Source organism: Mesoplodon bidens, assembly GCF_964165515.1.
Source record: "Mesoplodon bidens genome assembly, chromosome: 1".
Classification (NCBI taxonomy): Eukaryota; Metazoa; Chordata; class Mammalia; order Artiodactyla; family Ziphiidae; genus Mesoplodon; species Mesoplodon bidens.
The window spans coordinates 75,341,412-75,361,033 of NC_138176.1; the positions used below are offsets into that span (position 1 = coordinate 75,341,412).

The 19,622-nt window shown below is 42.2% G+C and overlaps 1 protein-coding gene across 4 annotated transcripts in view; it reads right to left on the bottom strand.

Moving 5' to 3' along the window:
* LEF1 (lymphoid enhancer binding factor 1) overlaps nucleotides 1-18,254 on the bottom strand; it is a 121,588-nt gene extending 103,334 nt beyond the window's left edge. For all 4 annotated transcript variants that reach the window (XM_081226666.1, XM_081226664.1, XM_081226665.1 and 1 more), the window contains exons 1-3: nucleotides 17,399-18,254; nucleotides 14,888-14,954; nucleotides 13,299-13,432 (exon numbers count right to left, since the gene is read on the bottom strand). In XM_081226666.1, coding sequence (XP_081082792.1) covers nucleotides 13,299-13,432; nucleotides 14,888-14,954; nucleotides 17,399-17,611 — 414 coding nt within the window. In that variant the 5' untranslated portion in view covers nucleotides 17,612-18,254. The remainder of the gene's footprint in view (nucleotides 1-13,298; nucleotides 13,433-14,887; nucleotides 14,955-17,398) is intronic.
* Nucleotides 18,255-19,622: the final 1,368 nt, after the last annotated feature.

A 19,622-nucleotide genomic window follows, 5' to 3' on the forward strand; every position in this document is an offset into this window, starting at 1 on the left:
TCATCATCAGGCTAGTACTTCCACCATCTTTTTTGCATCTCCCCCGATTTCCTCTCACTTCGCTGCATCTAACTTGTTGCCTTTGAACTCCGTGTTCTCTATTAGCACCATAGCTATTACTACCAAACATAATGTTAAAGACATTTATAATTCCATATACTATTTTATTTTATGCTTGCAAATACCGTATAGATTAAGAATCATTTACATCTTCCTGATGAGAAATTCACTGATTCAACAATCATCTAGCACCTTCTGAGTACCAGTGGCAGTGATGGCAATGAAAACTGAAGTTGCAGAAAGCACCCTGCAGTGAGAGTCAAGGCCTGGTCCAAGCACGGTACCACGACTTACTAGCTGTATATCCTGGCAAATTAACTACTTTATCTGACCAAGCATTTCTTGGTCTGGTCTTACAGTGGTCCTTAACCACTTCCATGGCCCCTATGCCTCAGTTTCTCAACCCTCCTTATGCCTCAGTCTTCTCATCTGTAAAATGGGCATACTGGGGATATCACTGGGTTATTGTGAGGATTAAATGAACTAATATGTATAAAGTGCTCAGAACAGGTCCTGGCACTTACTAAATACTCAAAACTAATAGCTAATTCTATCCCATGGATTATACTTAATGCTCAGATAATTTCTAAGCTCAATTTCAGGTCTGTGATTCTGTATTAGCTTATATTTTATTAAAGTGTCTCCATTTAAATATAGATTGATATCTGGTGTTACTACCCTATATTAATGAATTTTAAAAATTTCTAAGTGGTGCTGGGAAAACTGGATAGGGACATGTAAAAGTATGAGATTAGATCACTCCCTAACACCATACACAAAAATAAGCTCAAAATGGATTAAAGACCTAAATGTAAGGCCAGACACTATCAAACTCTTAGAGGAAAACATAGGCAGAACACTCTATGACATAAATCACAGCAAGATCCTTTTTGACCCACCTCCTAGAGAAATGGAAATAAAGACAAAAATAAACACATGGGACCTAATGAAACTTAAAAGTTTTTGCACAGCAAAGGAAACCATAAACAAGACCAAAAGACAACGCTCAGAATGGGAGAAAATATTTGCAAATGAAGCAACTGACAAAGGATTAATCTCCAAAATTTATAAGCAGCTCATGCAGCTCAATAACAAAAAAACAAACAACCCAATCCAAAAATGGGCAGAAGACCTAAATAGACATTTCTCCACAGAAGATATACAGACTGCCAACAAACACATGAAAGGATGCTCAACATCTTTACTCATTAGAGAAATGCAAATCAAAACTACAATGAGATATCATCTCACACCAGTCAGAATGGCCATCATCAAAAAATCTGGAAACAATAAATGCTGGAGAGGGTGTGGAAAAAAGGGAACACTCTTGCACTGCTGGTGGGAATGTGAATTGGTACAGCCGCTATGGAGAACGGTATGGAGGTTCCTTAAAAAACTACAAATAGAACTACCATATGACCCAGCAATCCCACTACTGGGCATATACCCTGAGAAAACCATAATTCAAAAAGAGACATGTACCAAAATGTTCATAGCAGCCCTATTTACAATAGCCCGGAGATGGAAACAACCTAAGTGTCCATCATCGGACGAATGGATAAAGAAGATGTGGCACATATATACAATGGAATATTACTCAGCCATAAAAAGAAATGAAATTGAGCTATTTGTAATGAGGTGGATAGACCTAGAGTCTGTCATACAGAGTGAAGTAAGTCAGAAAGAGAAAGACAAATACTGTATGCTAACACATATATATGGAATTTAAGAAAAAAAATGTCATGAAGAACATAGGGGTAAGACAGGAATAAAGACACAGACCTACTAGAGAATGGACTTGAGGATATGGGGAGGGGGAAGGGTAAGCTGTGACAAAGTGAAAGAGCGGCATGGACATATATACACTACCAAACGTAAGGTAGATAGCTAGTGGGAAGCAGCCGCATAGCACAGGGAGATCAGCTCGGTGCTTTGTGACCGCCTGGAGGGGTGGGATAGGGAGGGTGGGAGGGAGACGCAAAAGGGAGGGGATATGGAAACATATGTATATGTATAACTGATTAAATTTGTTATAAAGCAAAAAATTAAAAAAAAAATACAAGGAAAAAAAAAATTTCTGCTCTATTTATTCCACAAATATCCGTGAAGTAACCTGCTCTATGCCAGGTAGTATAACAGGTTGTGAGCAACGGAGATGAGTAAGACAAGCTCCTTATCCTAAAGGAACTAACTGTGAGACAGACAGACACGGAGACAACCAATGATTATAAGATGTGGTAACAGTCATGAAGAAGGTCCTGTGGGAACCCACAGGAGAGAGCACTTAGTCTTAACTGGTGGTGCAATCAGGAGAACTTCATGAGGTACCATTTAGCCTGGATCTTTCAGGATGAACAAGACTGTGCTGGCAGGGAAGAGGGAGCAGGGCATTTCAGGGAGACCAAGCTGTAATAGCCTGAAGACAGGGATTTGGGAAAGCGTTCAGGATGCAGGTCTGGAAATGTCACTGAATCGTAAGCTGCAGGGTCTGGTGGTAAGAAGGCAAGGCTTGCAAGGTGGATGATTCCAGATTGCATAAAGCTCTGAAAATAATGCCAGAGAATGTGGGTTTCATTCTGTAGTCAGTGGAGGAGGGAAACCCCCTGAGGTCTGGCTAGAAGTGAACAGAGGGCCAGTGGTCTCCGTGAGGCATAGCGCTGAACTGGGCTGAGTGGAGAGAAAGTAAGCTTTGGGGCCAAAGTGCCTGACTGCTTTCTAGGTGTGCGAGTCCCTTGGGATATCTAAGCCCATGTGAATTAAATTATTGAATGTCTACTTGATCAGTGTTTTTTCAAACCTTACTGTAGGTAAGAATCGCTAAAGTACCTGGTTAAAAGTGTACGTGTTATGTCCTGCTTGCTGCTTCTGGTTCAGGACATTTGCAGAAGGGCCTACATATTTGCCTTTCTAATAAGAACACCAATAAATTCGGATGCAGTTGGTCCGCCTTCCACAAACACTACTACTAATGCAGAGTGCCGGGTACTTTCGTAAGTAGACGAGGTGGCAGTCTATGTTGCTGGTGAAGAAATCAAGGTCCAGAGAGGAGGTAGCTGGCTGCAGCCGGTCACTAGCAGACCCCGACATCTAGATCTTCAGACCCCAAACGCAGTGCTGTGCCGCAGCTCCCGTCGTGTACGCACACATCTCACCACCACCGTCCAGGCTCACGGTCTGATCAGGGATTATGACTAAGGAGATAACCACACACCTTCCTTCGCCCCTCCTCCCTAGCCTGGCCAATAAAGTAGGAACTTCTGCTCTCTTGGCAGCGGCTGCAGCCTTTGTCTCTCCCACCCCCTCACTCACTTTCCACAAAGGAAAGCGACTCATCTCTGGTGATCTGGAGAAAGAACTGAGCAAGGGCGGACTGACCCTTTGTTCTCCCTCTTGGGGCCAGCTTGCCCCAGCGTGGGTTTGTTCTCATCTCCAGTTCTATAGGAGGTAAGCTCCCTGCCCCTGTTAGGGAGGCCTGTGACTTAGTGGCGTGTTCCATCTGGGGAAGTCAAAGGAAGTCCAAATTCGTGCCACGGTTCAAGCCATGTTCTCCAATCCAGCCTTATTAATAATGAAGCTGATATTCTGCTCCCCGTCTGTCCAGCTTCTTGTCTATCGCTGGACTCATTCTTGACTAGGAGAAGGCATGACACCAACCATAACCAAATATGAATGTAGTCAAGTGATACTTCTAAATACTGACTTCAAATAAATGTTTTTTTAAGGTTAAATTGCAATGTTGGGTTAACCCCAAATTAAAAAGGTGCATTGCCTTTGACTCTACAATTGCACTTCTAGCAATTCATTCCAAAGGAACAGAATTTGTGCGAAGACATAGTTAGAAAATATGCATTGCATCACAATGTTGCTTAAGATAGAGGGAAAAAAAGTGACACCACCTAAATGTCTTACCAACAAAACTGATTAAATAAATTAGGCAATAAATTAGGCATCATTAAAAATGATGTTACAAAAGATATCCACTGTATACTGGTGGGAAAAAAGCAAGTACAAAATGGTATATTATGTTTCCATTACCATGAATGTATAACATATACTTACGTGTGTTTATGTGTATTTCTAAATGTGCATAGGAAGAGGTCTAAAACGCTGCGTGGTGAGTTTTGAGAGTGATCATCTCTGACGGCAGGATCCTAGGAATTTAATATTTGCTATTCTTTTTGCTCATCTGAGTTTTCTAGTGTATTGTTTTTTAAATGAAAGTATTTTCTTTTTATTTTCATAAAAAAATAGCTAAGCATTACTGAAAAGAAGTTGCCAAGAAAATCTTCAAAATAATAATTTTTTGCTTTACATTTAATCAACATTATGATTCACTTAATAAGTGTTTTATGTTCTGAAAGGCAGATATGGTTATTTTTTATGAAAATAAACAAGTCTTCAGACCTTAAGAAGGGAAGGGCAGTGACTCTATCACTTACTAAATTGAAGCAGGTTACTGCTGCCCCTGAGGATGGGCCCTTATTTTCATCATGGAGATTACTACACCCAACCACAGTTTCCATTCGCGTAAATTGCCTAGCACAGTACCTAGCACATGATAGTAGTTAAAAAAGAAAAGAAAAAGTTAATCGTTTTCCCTTTCAAAAGAATTTCTTGAGTTTTAATTTTAAACTTTTAACATATACCAAAAAAAAAAAAAAAAAGAGTAAAAACCAATTCAAGCAATGTCTGGGAGACTTGATCCTTTTCCTAACCCTGCCAGATACTTAACTGGTTAGCCCATTTGTAGTAAACGGTAAACATTGTTTACTTTGGTACTCCTGGTTTTGTTTCAGACTTTAAAAAATCTAAGTGTTGGGGTCTAAGACAATGCTTAACACACTTGAGATAAGACCACAATACCTTTTTTCTTTGGTTCAAGTCATATGAACTAGTGTGCCAAGATGATACATGTTCATAATTATTACAAGGTATAATACATGATGTTTAAAACTGAAGAAGTCTACCAAGAAAGCTAACTCCACACTGAAATATATTTAACATTCACTGAGTTTTACTGAAAGAAAAAGAAAAGTCTTAAAAGGATGAAAGCTGTAATTTTCCAACAAGACTAGAAAAACACTGATTTCTCCTTGCTGCCTGGCCAACATATCCCCCCTCGGACCTGATTTTTTTTAGATGCCACAAAAGCTCGAAAGACTTAAGTCAGAAGAAAATTTGAAGGGGGAAAAGAATAACTCTCCTGTCGTCCTCTACATTCACGAGGCTCTTAAATCTCCTCTCTATATAATGTTTGCAGCGGGGAAAAGAAACCCAGGTCCTAAAGGATTAAGGAAAAAAAAGTTCCTAAATAAAAATCGATTATTACCCCCATCCAAGGAGTTAAGAGTTATCTGTCAATTTCATATCAAATATTAGAAGGAGATGAGATTTTTAAACAAATCTTAAATTTAGAAATCCGTTCCCTCACACATCTCATTCCCTTAGTAGAAGAAAATCAGGTGCTCTCCTAACAACTGCGAGAGAAAAAAGAGCCCAAGAGAAGAAAGCTGTCTCTGTAAAGAATATAATGACAATTCCCCAAACTTTTATTTATGCTAATATTTTCTAAAAGTTAATGTAAGGCCTTGACCCAGTGTCCAATTTCCAGGCCTGCCTGGTGCTATGGTAAGAACCAAAAATGTCTCCCCTTTCTCAGGAGCTTCCTGGATACAGTCAAACACCTCTTGTGGCAGAATTCCTACCAGGTGGGCACGAGGGCTTACACCATCTGAGACTTGTGCTTTGCTTCCATAGCTAAAAAACTGAATGCTTTCACAGGCTTTGTGCCATCTGAATTGTATATCCACCATATAAGGTAGGCAACCAGATACTAATATGCCTCACAATAAACAAAGAAACAAACTCTGATAGAGGTTAAATACCTTCCCAAGGCTTTGGGGGAGAGTGATGGACATGGACGTGGGTCTAGACCCCAGACCTTTTGATATCTTGCCTAGGACTTCCCTCCTCCACAGGCTCAGCCTTCACAGGAGACTCCCTACCTCTGCCTGATACAGACTCAAAAGTTTTGCTCTCCACATTGCTGAAGAATATAATCAGTTACAACACACACTGGCCTAGAAGAGTCAGCACTGATGCTACCATACGTATTTTAAAAGAACATGCAGAATTTTTTAATATCTCAAAATACCTCAAGCATTACTGAAAAAAGAAATGGCCTTTCTATCTGGGAATGAATAAAAATAAATTGAGAAGCATTAACCATACGATACAGAAACATAATTGAAGATGGTTTTCTTCATTACTTTATTTCCATCTCAAGCACCCTTCTGAAAAAAGCGTTTCTATCACCTCTTCTTCTTCAATCAGGTTTCTAGGACATAAGTAAAAGATAAGTACTTCTTATGATCAGTCCTCAAATGAGGACCAAGTCCCATTCTTTTTTACTCTAGCAGCGAGCTCTCCAGATGACTGTTTTCAGCTGCTACTTGGAAACAACACTCTGAACGAGTGACTCTGACTTCCTCATTAAAGACAATGGTCTAATGCTCTTTTTTTTCCACTGAAGCAACAAATCAGAGAAAAAGTAAAATAATAAAATACTAAGGATTTATTTAGCAGACACTTTCAGATTTTGCTTTTCATAAAGCATTTGGTTGAATAAAGACAGATCCTTTGGAAATATCCCCCAAAATACATGAAAAATTTCTAGTACATTATTTATTCAGCAAATCTACTGAAGTGTCTATCCCGTGCTAGGCTACTCATAACATATAACTATCTCATAATTCATCAGTCGTCCCTGATCAACTGATCAACTGTCATTCATAGTTAATAGGCTTTATTGCAAAAGCTTTCGGGATTTTTTAAAAAATAAAAGGATTTATAAAAATATTTTTCTGTGTCAGCTTTTAACAGTTTTGGTAACTGTTTCATTCAGAAGCTGACAATAATAAAAGAAAATTAAAACTACACTAGAGCCATTCCCCTTTTTATATTATCGTACCTTCCCTTTGTCCACCCCTCATTCAACCTTTCTCTATATTGAGTAAAGTAGTAACAGGCTTCCTTTTTAAAGCGAACATAACATCAAAAGTAAATTACTATGACTAAGATCAAAACTTGATTCTGCAGAACTGTCACCAAGATCCATACAGTATTATTCGTGGGCATAGCTAGAAACAATGGTCAATAATCAAAAGGTTTTTTTAGAGTCTACTTGCCTCCGGTTAGCTGCAAAAATACAATACATTTCTAGACCCCCTGTGACGCAACATCTCTGCCAGTCATATTTCTCCTACAGACAGGGGAAAGAGGACAGGTAACCTAAACTCTTGTTCGCGCTGTAATGTCCTTGCAATTTTCCCCGTACGGACTGAAGGCAAGCAAGTAACATTCTTCAGTGAGCTTTATACTGATCTACATATAGCAAGTGGATAATTTCAGCAGGTTTAGAGATTTGGCTAGAATGGGTATTGTGTATAAATGTACTGCTTTACAGAGACTTTACAGTCCTCTGAACAGCCTCTGATAATAGTCTGCAAATAGTCCCAGCTAGATTGGCTAGATTACCAGAATCTGGGAGTTAGCGATCCCTGTACCCTATCCATCCTCTGCTCAACTCCTGACTCTCCTTTTTGGTGCATTCAATCTCTCCCCTTCCTCATCTTTGTTGTGGGTCTCTAGGGCATTTTCTGGCTTTGTGCCTCCGAATCTTATAGACTGATAATTTATATGCTTAAAGTGACTTAAAAGCTTATAACAGAGTCTACAGTTCCTATAGGAACTTCATGAGGTCACAATTAATATTTAAAAAGTGATCATCAATCTGAAATATATTTTTTAAATTATTTAAATGAAGTCCAATGGCTGCCTTTTCCAAATGAGTAAGGACCTGCTGGGACAGTACAAAGCAGTACTAAATCCCTTGATTGCTACAGTATTAGCTTTCTACAGACTGGCTCAGTTTGGCATAATGACTTAAGTAATAACTTTAAAGATACAAATTTTAAATGAGTATCCTCTTTTTAAAAAACTTCAGTCCCATGACAGTGGCACCTATATAATGCTGAGTTCTACCTTTCCCCGGGAATAAAACATATGTGCTTTGCTGCTGGCCCATGGACAGTGCTGGCATATTTTCTCTTTAAACTTCAAGTTTATCTTGAAATCACAGGGAAACCAGTTTTATAAAATTCCAATTATGTCTATAATATGTAAACAGGGAACAAGGGGAGTCAGAGAGGAATGGAATGACCTAATTGCTTAAAAAAATGTCAGTCACATAAACCACAAACAGTTCTGCCTAAAGAACTACCAGGATTAGTTAAAAACAAAACAAGACTCAAAAAGTGGTAAAAATTTCTCAGTTGATACTGTGGAAGAATACTTGTGAGGTAACAAGTTCAAGTCCAGATAGACCCATTTATGAGGCCCTCACTCTGTCCTGTTGGAATTACACGAGTCAGTCTGCAAGACAGAAATGGATCAAAATAGTTGGGCTGATGAGAGCAAGTCCAGGACCTTAAGGGGGCAGGGGAAGTGGGTATTTCAAAGAGCAAGATTTTCTGCAGGTTGGCTTAATGGTCTTGTTTTAGTGAAACTGGGTTGTTCTCATATCTTTTTGAATGAACAAGAAATTTCTAGGGTCATTTCAAAAAAATCTATCTGACTAAGGATGACACTTCCGCAGTACCAGTCATGCAAGGGCAATATTAGCTCCTGAAGGGTCACAAGTAGCATGGCTCCCAGGACACTTGAATTAGCATGCCATTCAGTCATAAGATTTCTAAATTATCTGAAGGGGGAATGGCAATCACTCCCAGTTATTCTGACTGTGGTCCTTTCCCAACTTTGTAGCAGTACAATTAAGATGAATCAAACAGGGATTTCCCTGGCAGTCCAGTGGTCAACACTCTGCACTCCCAATTCAAGGGGTGCAGGTTCGATCCCTGGTTGGGGAAGTAAGATTCCACATGCCATGTGGTGTGGCAAAAAATCAATCAATAAAAGATGAATCAAACAGAAGAGTTTGGGGCCCTGAGGAACTTTCCCACACATTCTCCTGACATCACTCAAATCTGAGACAGAATATACTTTCTAAAACTTAACTTCTCCTGAACTTGAGGTAAAAGGCAAATTTAATATACTTAGCTTCAAAAAGTACACAACTTAGATTAGAAAAATAATTTACTAGTAAGTCAAATGAAGTGGCTCCTTGCAGTAACGTGAAAAAACACTTAAAATTTTTGCCCAAAACATAAGCTACAGTCTCCCTGTACCCTTGAATTAAGACGCCATAGTCTCCCTATTGATTATTGTTTCTGTGATTATTTTCAAAGCCAAGCAGCAGTGTGATGGACAGCTGGATAAGTGTAAGCTTACTGATTAGACATGTCCACCTAGTTCCTTAATTCCAGATGTGAACAATGGCAAAAATCTAATTTTAACTGTAAGCAAGTACAAACATGGGCGGGGGAGGTCAAGACAAAGTTATAATAGGTAAATTCTGTTCATCAAAAATAAAAATGTTGATTCCCTTCAGGTAAAAACCATACAATAGAACTGAGTTGCTCAAAATAACAACAACAACAAAAAACCCTGAAACATTTTAATAGTAATGTCTACTAAAAATAAGAAAGGAAGATGAAATTCAAACACAGACATCTTCCTCTCCCACCTAAAAATCCATCCTCAGAAAGATCACAAAGAAACAAACGATGCAGTCAGCAGCACTGTCCTGACCAGGTGTCACTGTGGTTGGTGTAACCCGAGCTGCAACGTTTGCTGGCGCTTCCTGAGCTAAGTCTGCTGCTTTTCCCTTGAGCAGCTGAAGAGAAATGAGATGTTTCTCTTCAGAGAGAGGTGTTAAACATTTGGGTTGCATGAGGGACAAATGGAAGTTTGACACCTAAGATGAATAACCACAGTTCATGAGGCCAATGGGAACTTTCACTATGTAAAGCCAGCCAAGCTCACTGTCACACAGTATTCAGGCACACAAGTGCCAGGACCCAGCGCAGGAGGCAACGAACTATTTTTTCCTTTTAATACGTTACCATTGGCCTCCAAGGATTTTCATAAATAAGACTCAGAGAAAGTCTTCGGAGTATGCTTTTAATAAACTCTCCAAGGCCCTTGCTCTGAAATATTTAAAAGGCTTCTGCATCCTCTCACACTCGATGAAGACGACCACCTCAAGCCAAGGTTTACTGCGCTTTAAGAACTCATGACACCAAAAGTGTCATTATTACAGGTGCTTTCTTGCTAGGCCCAGTTTATCTGAACCAAGAAGTCTTATTTAAAATTCTATGAAACACCCATTCACAAGATTTCTGGTATAGACACACCTCTAAGAATTCCTGTTCTAGAAGGATATAATTAGCCAATTAAAATTTCCCTTCAGATGGAAAGAAAAAAAAAAAAGCTCGACTGGCAAGGGTGGTTCTCCTGTGTAGGTAATACTATATTTAGGTCATGGGTAAAAGCTGTGCAAGCATACGTATGTCAGTGTTTGCCTAAAAAAGAGCAGACACACATAGAATTGTTAAAATGAGCCACCAGCAGAAACATTTCTGTGCGTGCCAGTTGGATCATCTGCAGTTACATGTGAACAGAAGATTCTGTGTGGGGAAGGGCTGGTCAGGGCCCTCCCTCACCCCCAGATGTTTTTCTAATCCTAACACCTGAGGGCAGCAGATACAGTAAACAAGCAGTTGTTTGTAATGCAAATCCAAGTAACAGGGCTGACATGGGACTGCTCCCAGGCAAAGCCCAAACCCAAATGGTCACCCTGCTCCTGACACCCTAGATGCAAACCTATCACTGTGGATGTCAGTTGCACAAACACTCAGTCCTGCTAAGGACAGAGTTAAAGAGCAAGAGGCAGAAGTGTGGGTAGGGGTGAAGAGGAGGGGTTGCCTTCCGGTTAAAGTGTTTTGGGTCTCAGACACGCTAAAAACAGCTGTTAGTTATTAAAACCCAAAGATTTCAACTCACTTCAGTCAGACCCTAAAAGAAAAAAATTGAACATTGTCTTGTGGTTAAACCTGGAAAGCTTCTCAAATTGTGCAAACTGCAGAATATCGCAAGAAACGTGCCTAAAATAAATGTGTTCTAAAATGTAACAGAATAAAGCAAAGCAGCAGATAGGAGGGTAAGGTAACTGTTTCCTGACCACACCCCTTTCCTCCACTCTACACCCACCAACATTTATTCTGGCCACAAATCTTTCCTAAACAATGAATGACTGTTCAATTCACTGACCTCAGAATTTTAATACATACACTAACAATAAATACCTTCCATTCTAACAATTTAAAATGATTAGTATACTGAAGGGGTTAGGAGAAAAGGCTAGAGAGACCTAAGGTAGAAAATGCTGGTTTAAAGAGGAAGAGAAGCTTAATTTTCACTATTCTTAGGAATAATTTATAAATATCAATAGACTTTAATCATACTGACTTTTTAAAAATTATTGTTTTGAAAGGAGAAGTGGCTAAACTAAAGAATAAATTCCACAAATACTTATTAATCATTAACTGTGTGCACAGCCTAAAAGTATAGGATTATTTTAGTAGCTATTTTCTATTGTTACCAAGTCAGAGACTATAATTTGACTTGTTGTTCTAAAAAGCCTTCAGCAGAAATCTTCAATTATTCCTTATCTAAAACATAGTCTCCTCCCCCTCCCCTCCAAAACATCAAAAGAAAAACAGCCCAACTTTAAAATATCTGAATGTATACATACTTAATTCAACAATATAAAGTCTCCTACAAATTTTAAGACTCAGAAGCATTTATTTGGGTGGTCTCTAAATGTTAAAAACCATATTTGCTTTTATTAGTTCATTCACTTTTTAGATAAGAGATTTATATGTACCAGACACACATTTCTATCATTAAATATTAGAAAAGCCTTTTAAAATGTGAAAGCACTCCTTCCTATAACAACCATCACAAGATTTCCAAGATCTCCATTTTAGCTGCTATATGCAAATTAGAAAAATCTTATTCCCTACTTAAAAGGTCAAATATCTTTTTGGAACCTGTGGGAAAAAATTCTAACTTCTAAATCTCAGTGCCCGCATAACGTGATTATATTTCATAGATCTATCACTTCAATAGCTGAGGGTCACAGATAATCAAGATAACCATAAATACTCTTGTTTGTTGATGACTGATTAGAAGGTATTCTTCTCTCCTACTCTGTAGTATCTCATGGCTCCCAGATTCTGTCCACTGAGGTATCAGTGATAGTACTTGCCCCCAGATATCTGTGACTGATTTTTTTTTTTTCCACTTGGTGAAAGCACTGGGCTAATAAGGCAAAGACTACAGGTTCCATTTTATAATCCTAGATTTGACTCGCGGGAGGGCCAGTTAGACTGAAACCCTCATCCTCAACACCCAAATATACATGTTTTTCATTGGGGTTTGGGTGGTTGAGGGAGAGTGAGGCCAGAAGGAAGGTATATATATACATTGACGGAGCAATAAAAACCCATCACTACCTACGAAGAGACGAATCTCAGGGAGAATTCCATCACCAGCACATTTCACATTCATGTACTACAGAGGTAACCCTTTAGATGTTTTCTTACTATATAAATGAGGTTTCCGTGTTATGCATAATGTGTAAAGCAGCTATAAGGCCACTGGATTTTTAAAACTTGAAAGTTAACTGAACCCCGAGATAAAAAAAGAACAATTTTCATTAGAATTATCTTCAAGTGATACTTTCTTAACAATTGACAATAAGGCAAAAATAGCTCATTCCTCCCCACCCCAAAACTGATTTTAAAGAAACATTAGCTAACACAATAAAATGAGACACTGTTTTAAAAGCTGAAGTAACATTTCCAATATTCAGCTCCAAATAAGCCAAAGGAGTTCTGATTCTACATAGCTTATGGGCAATGAAAGACATACAGCACTTAGTTAATTGAAAGATTAAATCAATTTCTCTCATCAGAGTAGAAAGCACAATACTCATAAAATCATGAATTTGCTGATTTAAATTCAATGATTTCATGATAGCTCGTGATCTGTTTTTTATTATCTTAACCAATACACCAAAAGCTAAAATTCCAAGTGCAAAACATCAAAAGTAGCAATATTGTAAGGCAGCCATTCCTCATAGCAGGTCTTATTTAGCAACGACTGGTCATACATAATGAAAGCATTTCCAGTGTCTTTAAAAAAACAAACATTTTGCCAAAATACAAATTAATTTACACTTCTGAAATAATCTGCAACATCAGCATGTTACTCACTGTTCTCGGGATGGGTGGAGAAAGAGATCCATTTGACATGTATGGGTCATTATTCATATTTGGCATCATTATGTACCCGGAATAACTCGAGTAAGAGGGTCCCTTGTTGTAGAGTCCTCCATCTGGATGCTTTCCTGAGAGAATGCAAAGAACAATCATATGTGCTTTGACTTCCTTTTTATATCACTGTATTTTTCATTGAAAAGTTAATAGTACTACTACAAATCACACCTTACATAAAAGATTTGTTTACAAAGTATTGTAACTGGATTATTATGCTCTATTTTAGATTGACAGTAGTTATTCCCTTAAATGGCTTAGCAGTGAACCAGATGTTTTAAAAACATGTGGTTCAATTTATTGCCACTACTGACTGGTTTTTTTACTGGTGTTTTTACAAAAATAAGTGTTATCCATCTAACTTAATTTGTTCTAATACTAACAAACTGGACTAAGAAATACAGACACATGAAAGAAGACACACAAAGCTGTAATATAAATATACTAGGCCATTCAGCTATACCCACACGTATATATTTATACACTTGAAGTTATGCTCCATCTTATTGGCAAACTCAAAAATTCTACCTGTGCTTCTAGATTTCTGGAAAATTTCTAGATTTTACTGAGGGAGCAAGTTGTATCTAGCATATGGGCAACTACCCAAATTTATGAAGGATTAACTACAGGAGACTTAATTTTATGTGCTACACTTACATCACTCTGGTAAAGAAATGTGTCTGTTCACTGTATACATTTCTTCTCTTTAATCTGTGTAACTACTTTGTAGCTCAGAAGGAAGCCTGATATTATAGTTCTCTTCTCTTCTTCCCCTAGCTGACATATTGTATGTGCGAACACCTCATTCTGGTCAGGCCAATTGTAAGTAATTAAAGAAGAACAGAAATGTAGACTGTTCAACAAGGGAACCCTAAAGATTACAGATTATTTTAAAGTCACACGGAGTTCTCCTTAAATCTTAAAAAATATGTAGAATTTTTACAGTTTTGAGCAAGAATCGGAAATGGGGAGAAAGTCTATCACGTTCCATATGCATAGTTCTTAATTTTAAGCATAACGTTTTATATTTTTACAAGCTAGATTCCTCTTTACTGAGCCATATTTAGTCTGCGCATACAGTGCCTGCCTTCTCACTATAACAAGAAACAGCAATTTCACAAATGAAAGCCCATTTGAAACTATTCTTGTTGGAAAATAAATTGGTGTAGACTGTCACTCTTTACAACAATGCAGGAAAAAATAGTAAAGATCTACAATTAGAACTTTAGGTAAAATGAGAAAAAGAGAAAAACTAATTATAGACATTTCGCTTCCACAAAGAATCTGGAAGCCATCAGAAATTCAAAAGCCCCTAAATCATTCAAAAAGTTTTAAAATTATGTAACTATACATTAGTGATAAGCAGTAAGTTTCCTGGGTTTTCTTTCCCATTTTGTTACAACACAGGCACAGTCTTATCACAATGATTCGAGTTTCTTGGATGCAAATAAAAATAGCAAAACATACCTACATTCACAAATTGCACATGTTAAATGTGAAGGTTGGGAGAGATAGAATTAGCGTCTTACCGTCATCAGGGTGTTCTCTGGCCTTATCGTGGTAGGAGTCCTGAGAGGTTTGTGCTTGTCTGGCCACCTAACAAGACGAATCCCCACCCCCAAAAGAAAGATCACTTTAGAGTTTGTGACAATAATGATGTAAGTGTGTATCCACTGGTAACTCAAAAGAGGAGAATCAGGGGCAACTCAATCTACCTGTTTTATTAATCTAAGAGGATAGGCTAAGGCTGAGTACTGGGAAATCTTTCTCTTTTCAACAGGTGTTTTCGAAAATTACCTACCCAGGACTACCAGCTATAAATGATAATAACAACAGAAACAAACTTGCGAACAATCCATACGCTGTTCTGACCGCTGTTGACTAAAACACAGCAAGGCTACTTGGACACCTAATATGACAAGAATTTGAGTTAACGGCATTAATCGTTTTGATGGCTTCTTCAACCACTGTTTACTTCAATCAGAGCTGATTAAAAGCGGGCTGAAATATTTTGCAACTGAAAATGACATTTAACTAAAAACAAGCCCATCACTCACAAATGGAGATCTTAGGCAACTGTCCCAAACCAATCCCAGCAGGAGCTCTTCTCCTCATAAGCTACCATGGCTGGCTCAGTGCAAGCTTACAAGAGAAAAGTAAACTGTTCTGTGGTTAAAGGGAGGAAAACTTGAAAATTGGGCTATAGACTTCTAAAAGGTAGCCCATCAGTTCTGGTAACCACCATCCACCCAGACTCAACCACGTGCAAATCAGTGGTATTACCCCTTCACTGTCTTCCTTGGGTCTGCCCCATGCCCACCTACCACTGGCAAAGATTAACAGAGCCCTAATAGGAGTTCTGGACTTCAAATGCAGCACCCTTCTCCCCAAAGCAGAAACGTTTAGAAAATGTGAAGTGCGTAGCAACTTTATTTATAGAAAAAGAAAGGACGAGGAAAATGGGTAGAAATTTTAAAAGGCTGCTTTACAAATATGAGTTTGGCCTCGAGTGTTTTGGATGTCATTTGGTTCCTCGGACATCTGTCCTCACACTGGCCTCCTTCCCCCCATACACACAGAGTCACAAATCTTTTAAGTGGAGCTGGCTGTGCCCTGGCCACCCCTAGGTTCCCCCCTAATTGGCATGTTGGGATGAAAGATTCAGGGTATGGAAAACACCCCTATGCTCTCCTTAGAACCCAGGCCCCCGGGCTTCCAAAATGCGTACTCACCCCTGCCATTGGGATAAAGAAGGCAGCTCTGAGGTGTTCTTAAACTTACTGTTTAAAACCCAAAATGTCCCCGCCCCCAAAACCACACGCTTTCTTTTTGGGGGCAGAAGGATGCCATTTAAGGGAAAAGAATATACCCTCCAAATTTCTTTGGAGGGAAAAAGCGTTGGTGAAATCATCTGAGTGTCAGGACTTTTCTACCGGATTTCCTCCAAAGCGTTTCCCAGTTGTTGAACAAGGGTGGCCAGTGGAGTGTCGGGTATCAGGGTCCATCCGCCGCCCCCCCCCCGCCACTTCTGAAGCTCTCCGCTAGGCCTGAAATAGCCCTTCCGCGAGGTCCTGCTCGCGGCTTTCTCTCGCCAGCACCCACGTGTCTCTATTTACTCTACTCGGGTTACCATCGCTATCGCCCGCAGCCGGCCAGGAGATCTGATAATGCGCTTTCCACCCTCCCCTGAGTGAGTGCACTGGTTTCCGCTGCATCTCTCCGACTCGCCCTTCTTCTGCAAAGATTTAAAGGCCTGATTCGGGCCCAAACTAACCCCAAATATAAGCGTACTTTTTTTCTTCAAGTGGCTATGACTGGAGCAAGCTAGTGTTGCGGGCGGTACTGCGAGCCGCCCCCCACCGGGGTGGCTCGGCTCGCCCACGGCCGCTGGCAGCCGGCCGCAACGGCCCAAAGGACCCGCGCCCGCCACCGCCCCCGCCGCCCGGGCGCGCGCCCCCTCGGCCGGCCGGCTCCGCAGTGGTTGGGACCGCCCCGCCTGTCCCCGGCCCACGCCCGCCTCCCCTTCCTCGGGCCTGTGGCTCTGCTCGCCTTTACCTAAGCCTTTGGTGGTTTAACGCACTTTTGCAGAGACATCTACCGAGAAAGATAGCGGGTGCACTCTGTTTTCCGTCCTACGGAAGAACTTCTCAGTAGTGTTGTTCAGACATCCTCGCTTTAATGCATCGCACTCCCTAAACCCCACTAAAAAGTCCGAAGGCCAAACATTATGGGTTAAGGGCAGGTTCTCCTGGCCGCAAACCAACGGTTTAGTCACCAAACCCCAAAACTGATCCACTTGGAATGTTTCCCAGCACACCACACACACACACACACACACACACACACACACACACACACACACACACACAAAGAAAGAACACTAACCAGGAGCCCAGCCACCCGCCCCCATCCCCCCACCCTGCAGACCTAATCGGGACCCTTCAGCCAGGGCTCTCCAGCGCCTTCCCTCCCTTCTTCCCTCTCTGCTCTTCCCCGGGACCCGCCACGCCTCTCAAAGCTCGGGGCAGCGGCCCGCTCACCTCGTGTCCGTTGCTCGCCGGGATGATTTCGGATTCGTTAACCAAGGAAGACTTGATGTCGGCTAAATCACCTTCCTCTTCAGGGTGGCTGATCTCGGCGAAAATCTTCTCCTTCTGGGGATCGCCTTCGTCTTTGAAGGGGATCATCTCGTCCGTGGCGCAGAGTTCCGGGTCCCCCCCACCGCCGCCGCCTGCCCCGGAGAGTTGGGGCATCCCGACCACTCTGTAATCTCCGCTCCGCTGGGGGAGCACCCCAGGCGACAGCAGAAAAGAGAAGGGGTCAACGAAAAGGGGAGGAGGAGAAGGAGAATTGGAAGGATGCGTGAGGGAGGAGAGCGGGCGGAAGCCGGGCTGGAGAGCGCCGGGCTGGCGGCCGGCAGCCGGAGCTGCTGCAGCGGCGCCCGCGCCCCGGTGGCCGCCCGTGCCTTCCCACTCCGCGAAGACCTACGCCCGCGCCCGTCCCCGACGCCGAAAGACACAGGGATGCGAGGGCCGCCGCAGCTGGCGCCTCTGGGGGCGTCTGTGCCGCGCGCTAGGCTAGGCTGCCCGGGCGGCCGCCCCACGCCCCCAGCGTCTCCGGGGTCTGCGCGCGGAGGACGCCAGTTCCGGAGGAGTTTTGACTCTCCAAAGGCCAGTGGAGAGTCCGTCGGCGTGTCTCTACGCAAATCTCTCCACCTTTGCTTTCCCAGATGCCGATCTGGGAGTCTGTTTTCCAAGAAAAGAAGGGAGCTAGGCAAAACGGCTCAGTTTGTCCCAGTAGAGGCGGTGCAAAGAGAATCAGAAGATAACGAAATGTCCACTTCCTGGAGGATAAAAAAAATAAAGAGCCACCCGGATTGGAGATGTCCGTTTTAAATCTTCTTATTTCCTTCCCTTTCGCTTCGGTTTTCCTTCTCCAGGAGCATTTAATCTGCCAGAGGAAAAGGTGGGGGCGGAGGAGGAGGGAAAGAGAAAGAGAAGAAGTTTGCCAAAAATAAAGTTTGTGTCGGCGAGCGCAGGGAGTCGGCAGTGGAGGGCACGGCTGGGTCTCGGGGAGTCACAGCAGGGGCCTCGGACCCAAAAGATTCTGCCGCGAACTGGAGCCAACACACACACACACACACACACACACACACACACACACCACACACACACACAACCCAACCCCTCTTTGTTCCCGTCTCGAGTTTCCTCAGTCTGGCTCGCTCGCTCTTTTGCTCGCCGCTCTCCACGCCTCCGCCGCACCGCTTGTCAAAGCGAAGAGCTTCACCCCTCGGGTTCGCCAGGCCCGGGGGAGGGGGACGCCCCAAGCTTGGCCGCGTGCGGGGCTGCGGGCGCGTCCCAGCTCCTCAGCCGGAGAGCGCGCAGGCTTGTCCCTCCTCCGCGCCCTGCCCCGCAGGTGAGCGGCAGCGCCTCCCCGCCGCTTCTCCTCCTCCCGCGCCTCGGCGGCGCTGAAAAGCTACCCTCTTGCGTCGCTTCTCCTCCCCTTCCCCTCCCCCGCCTCCAGCTCTCCTTGGCTGCCCGCTGGGGGGTGCGGCGGGGGGAGGTGGGGGACGGCGAGAAGGAGGAGGTGATTGAGGACTTTTTTTTTTTCCCAGAGCCTGTAGGACGAGTCCTAGGTTTTGGGGGGTGTGTGTGTGTGTGTGTGTGTGTGTGTGTGTGTGCGCGCGCGCGCGCCTAGAGGAAAGATTCAGGCAACTTGGCGAGCGCAGGAAGGACCCGGAGCTTCTTGTAACCCACGAGGGAGACGCTTTGCCCGCGTGAAATTGACAAGAAACTCTGCCCCAACGGTTTAACTTCATCATCTAAGTGTCTCTTCCTTGTTCCCTTCCCACCCACCCCCCTCCTTCCTCTGCCAGTCTCTCCCCCACCTCCTTTCCGCCTCCCTCTCTCCCTCCCTTGCTCTACCAGTGGGAAGAAGATGAAAGAGAAGCCGCCGCAGCTGTGATCGACACCACATTGATAGATGCTCTGACAGAGGGGATGAGGCGGGAATCGGGGACACAGAGAAGGAAAAGGGGAAAACATAACACATTGCTCAACTAATAAGACAGAACGGAAGCAAGAAGAACAAGAAAGAGTTGTGGCTTTCCTAAATACATTGTAAAAGGACAAGGGAACACATGCTGGCAAAAATAAAACCTCCAGGCTTACCGAGAAATATAGGAGGAGGAAGGAAAAACTGAAGACTGGATCTTAATTATCGTTTTTTAAGCAAGATCTTTTTCATTACATCCTCACCATG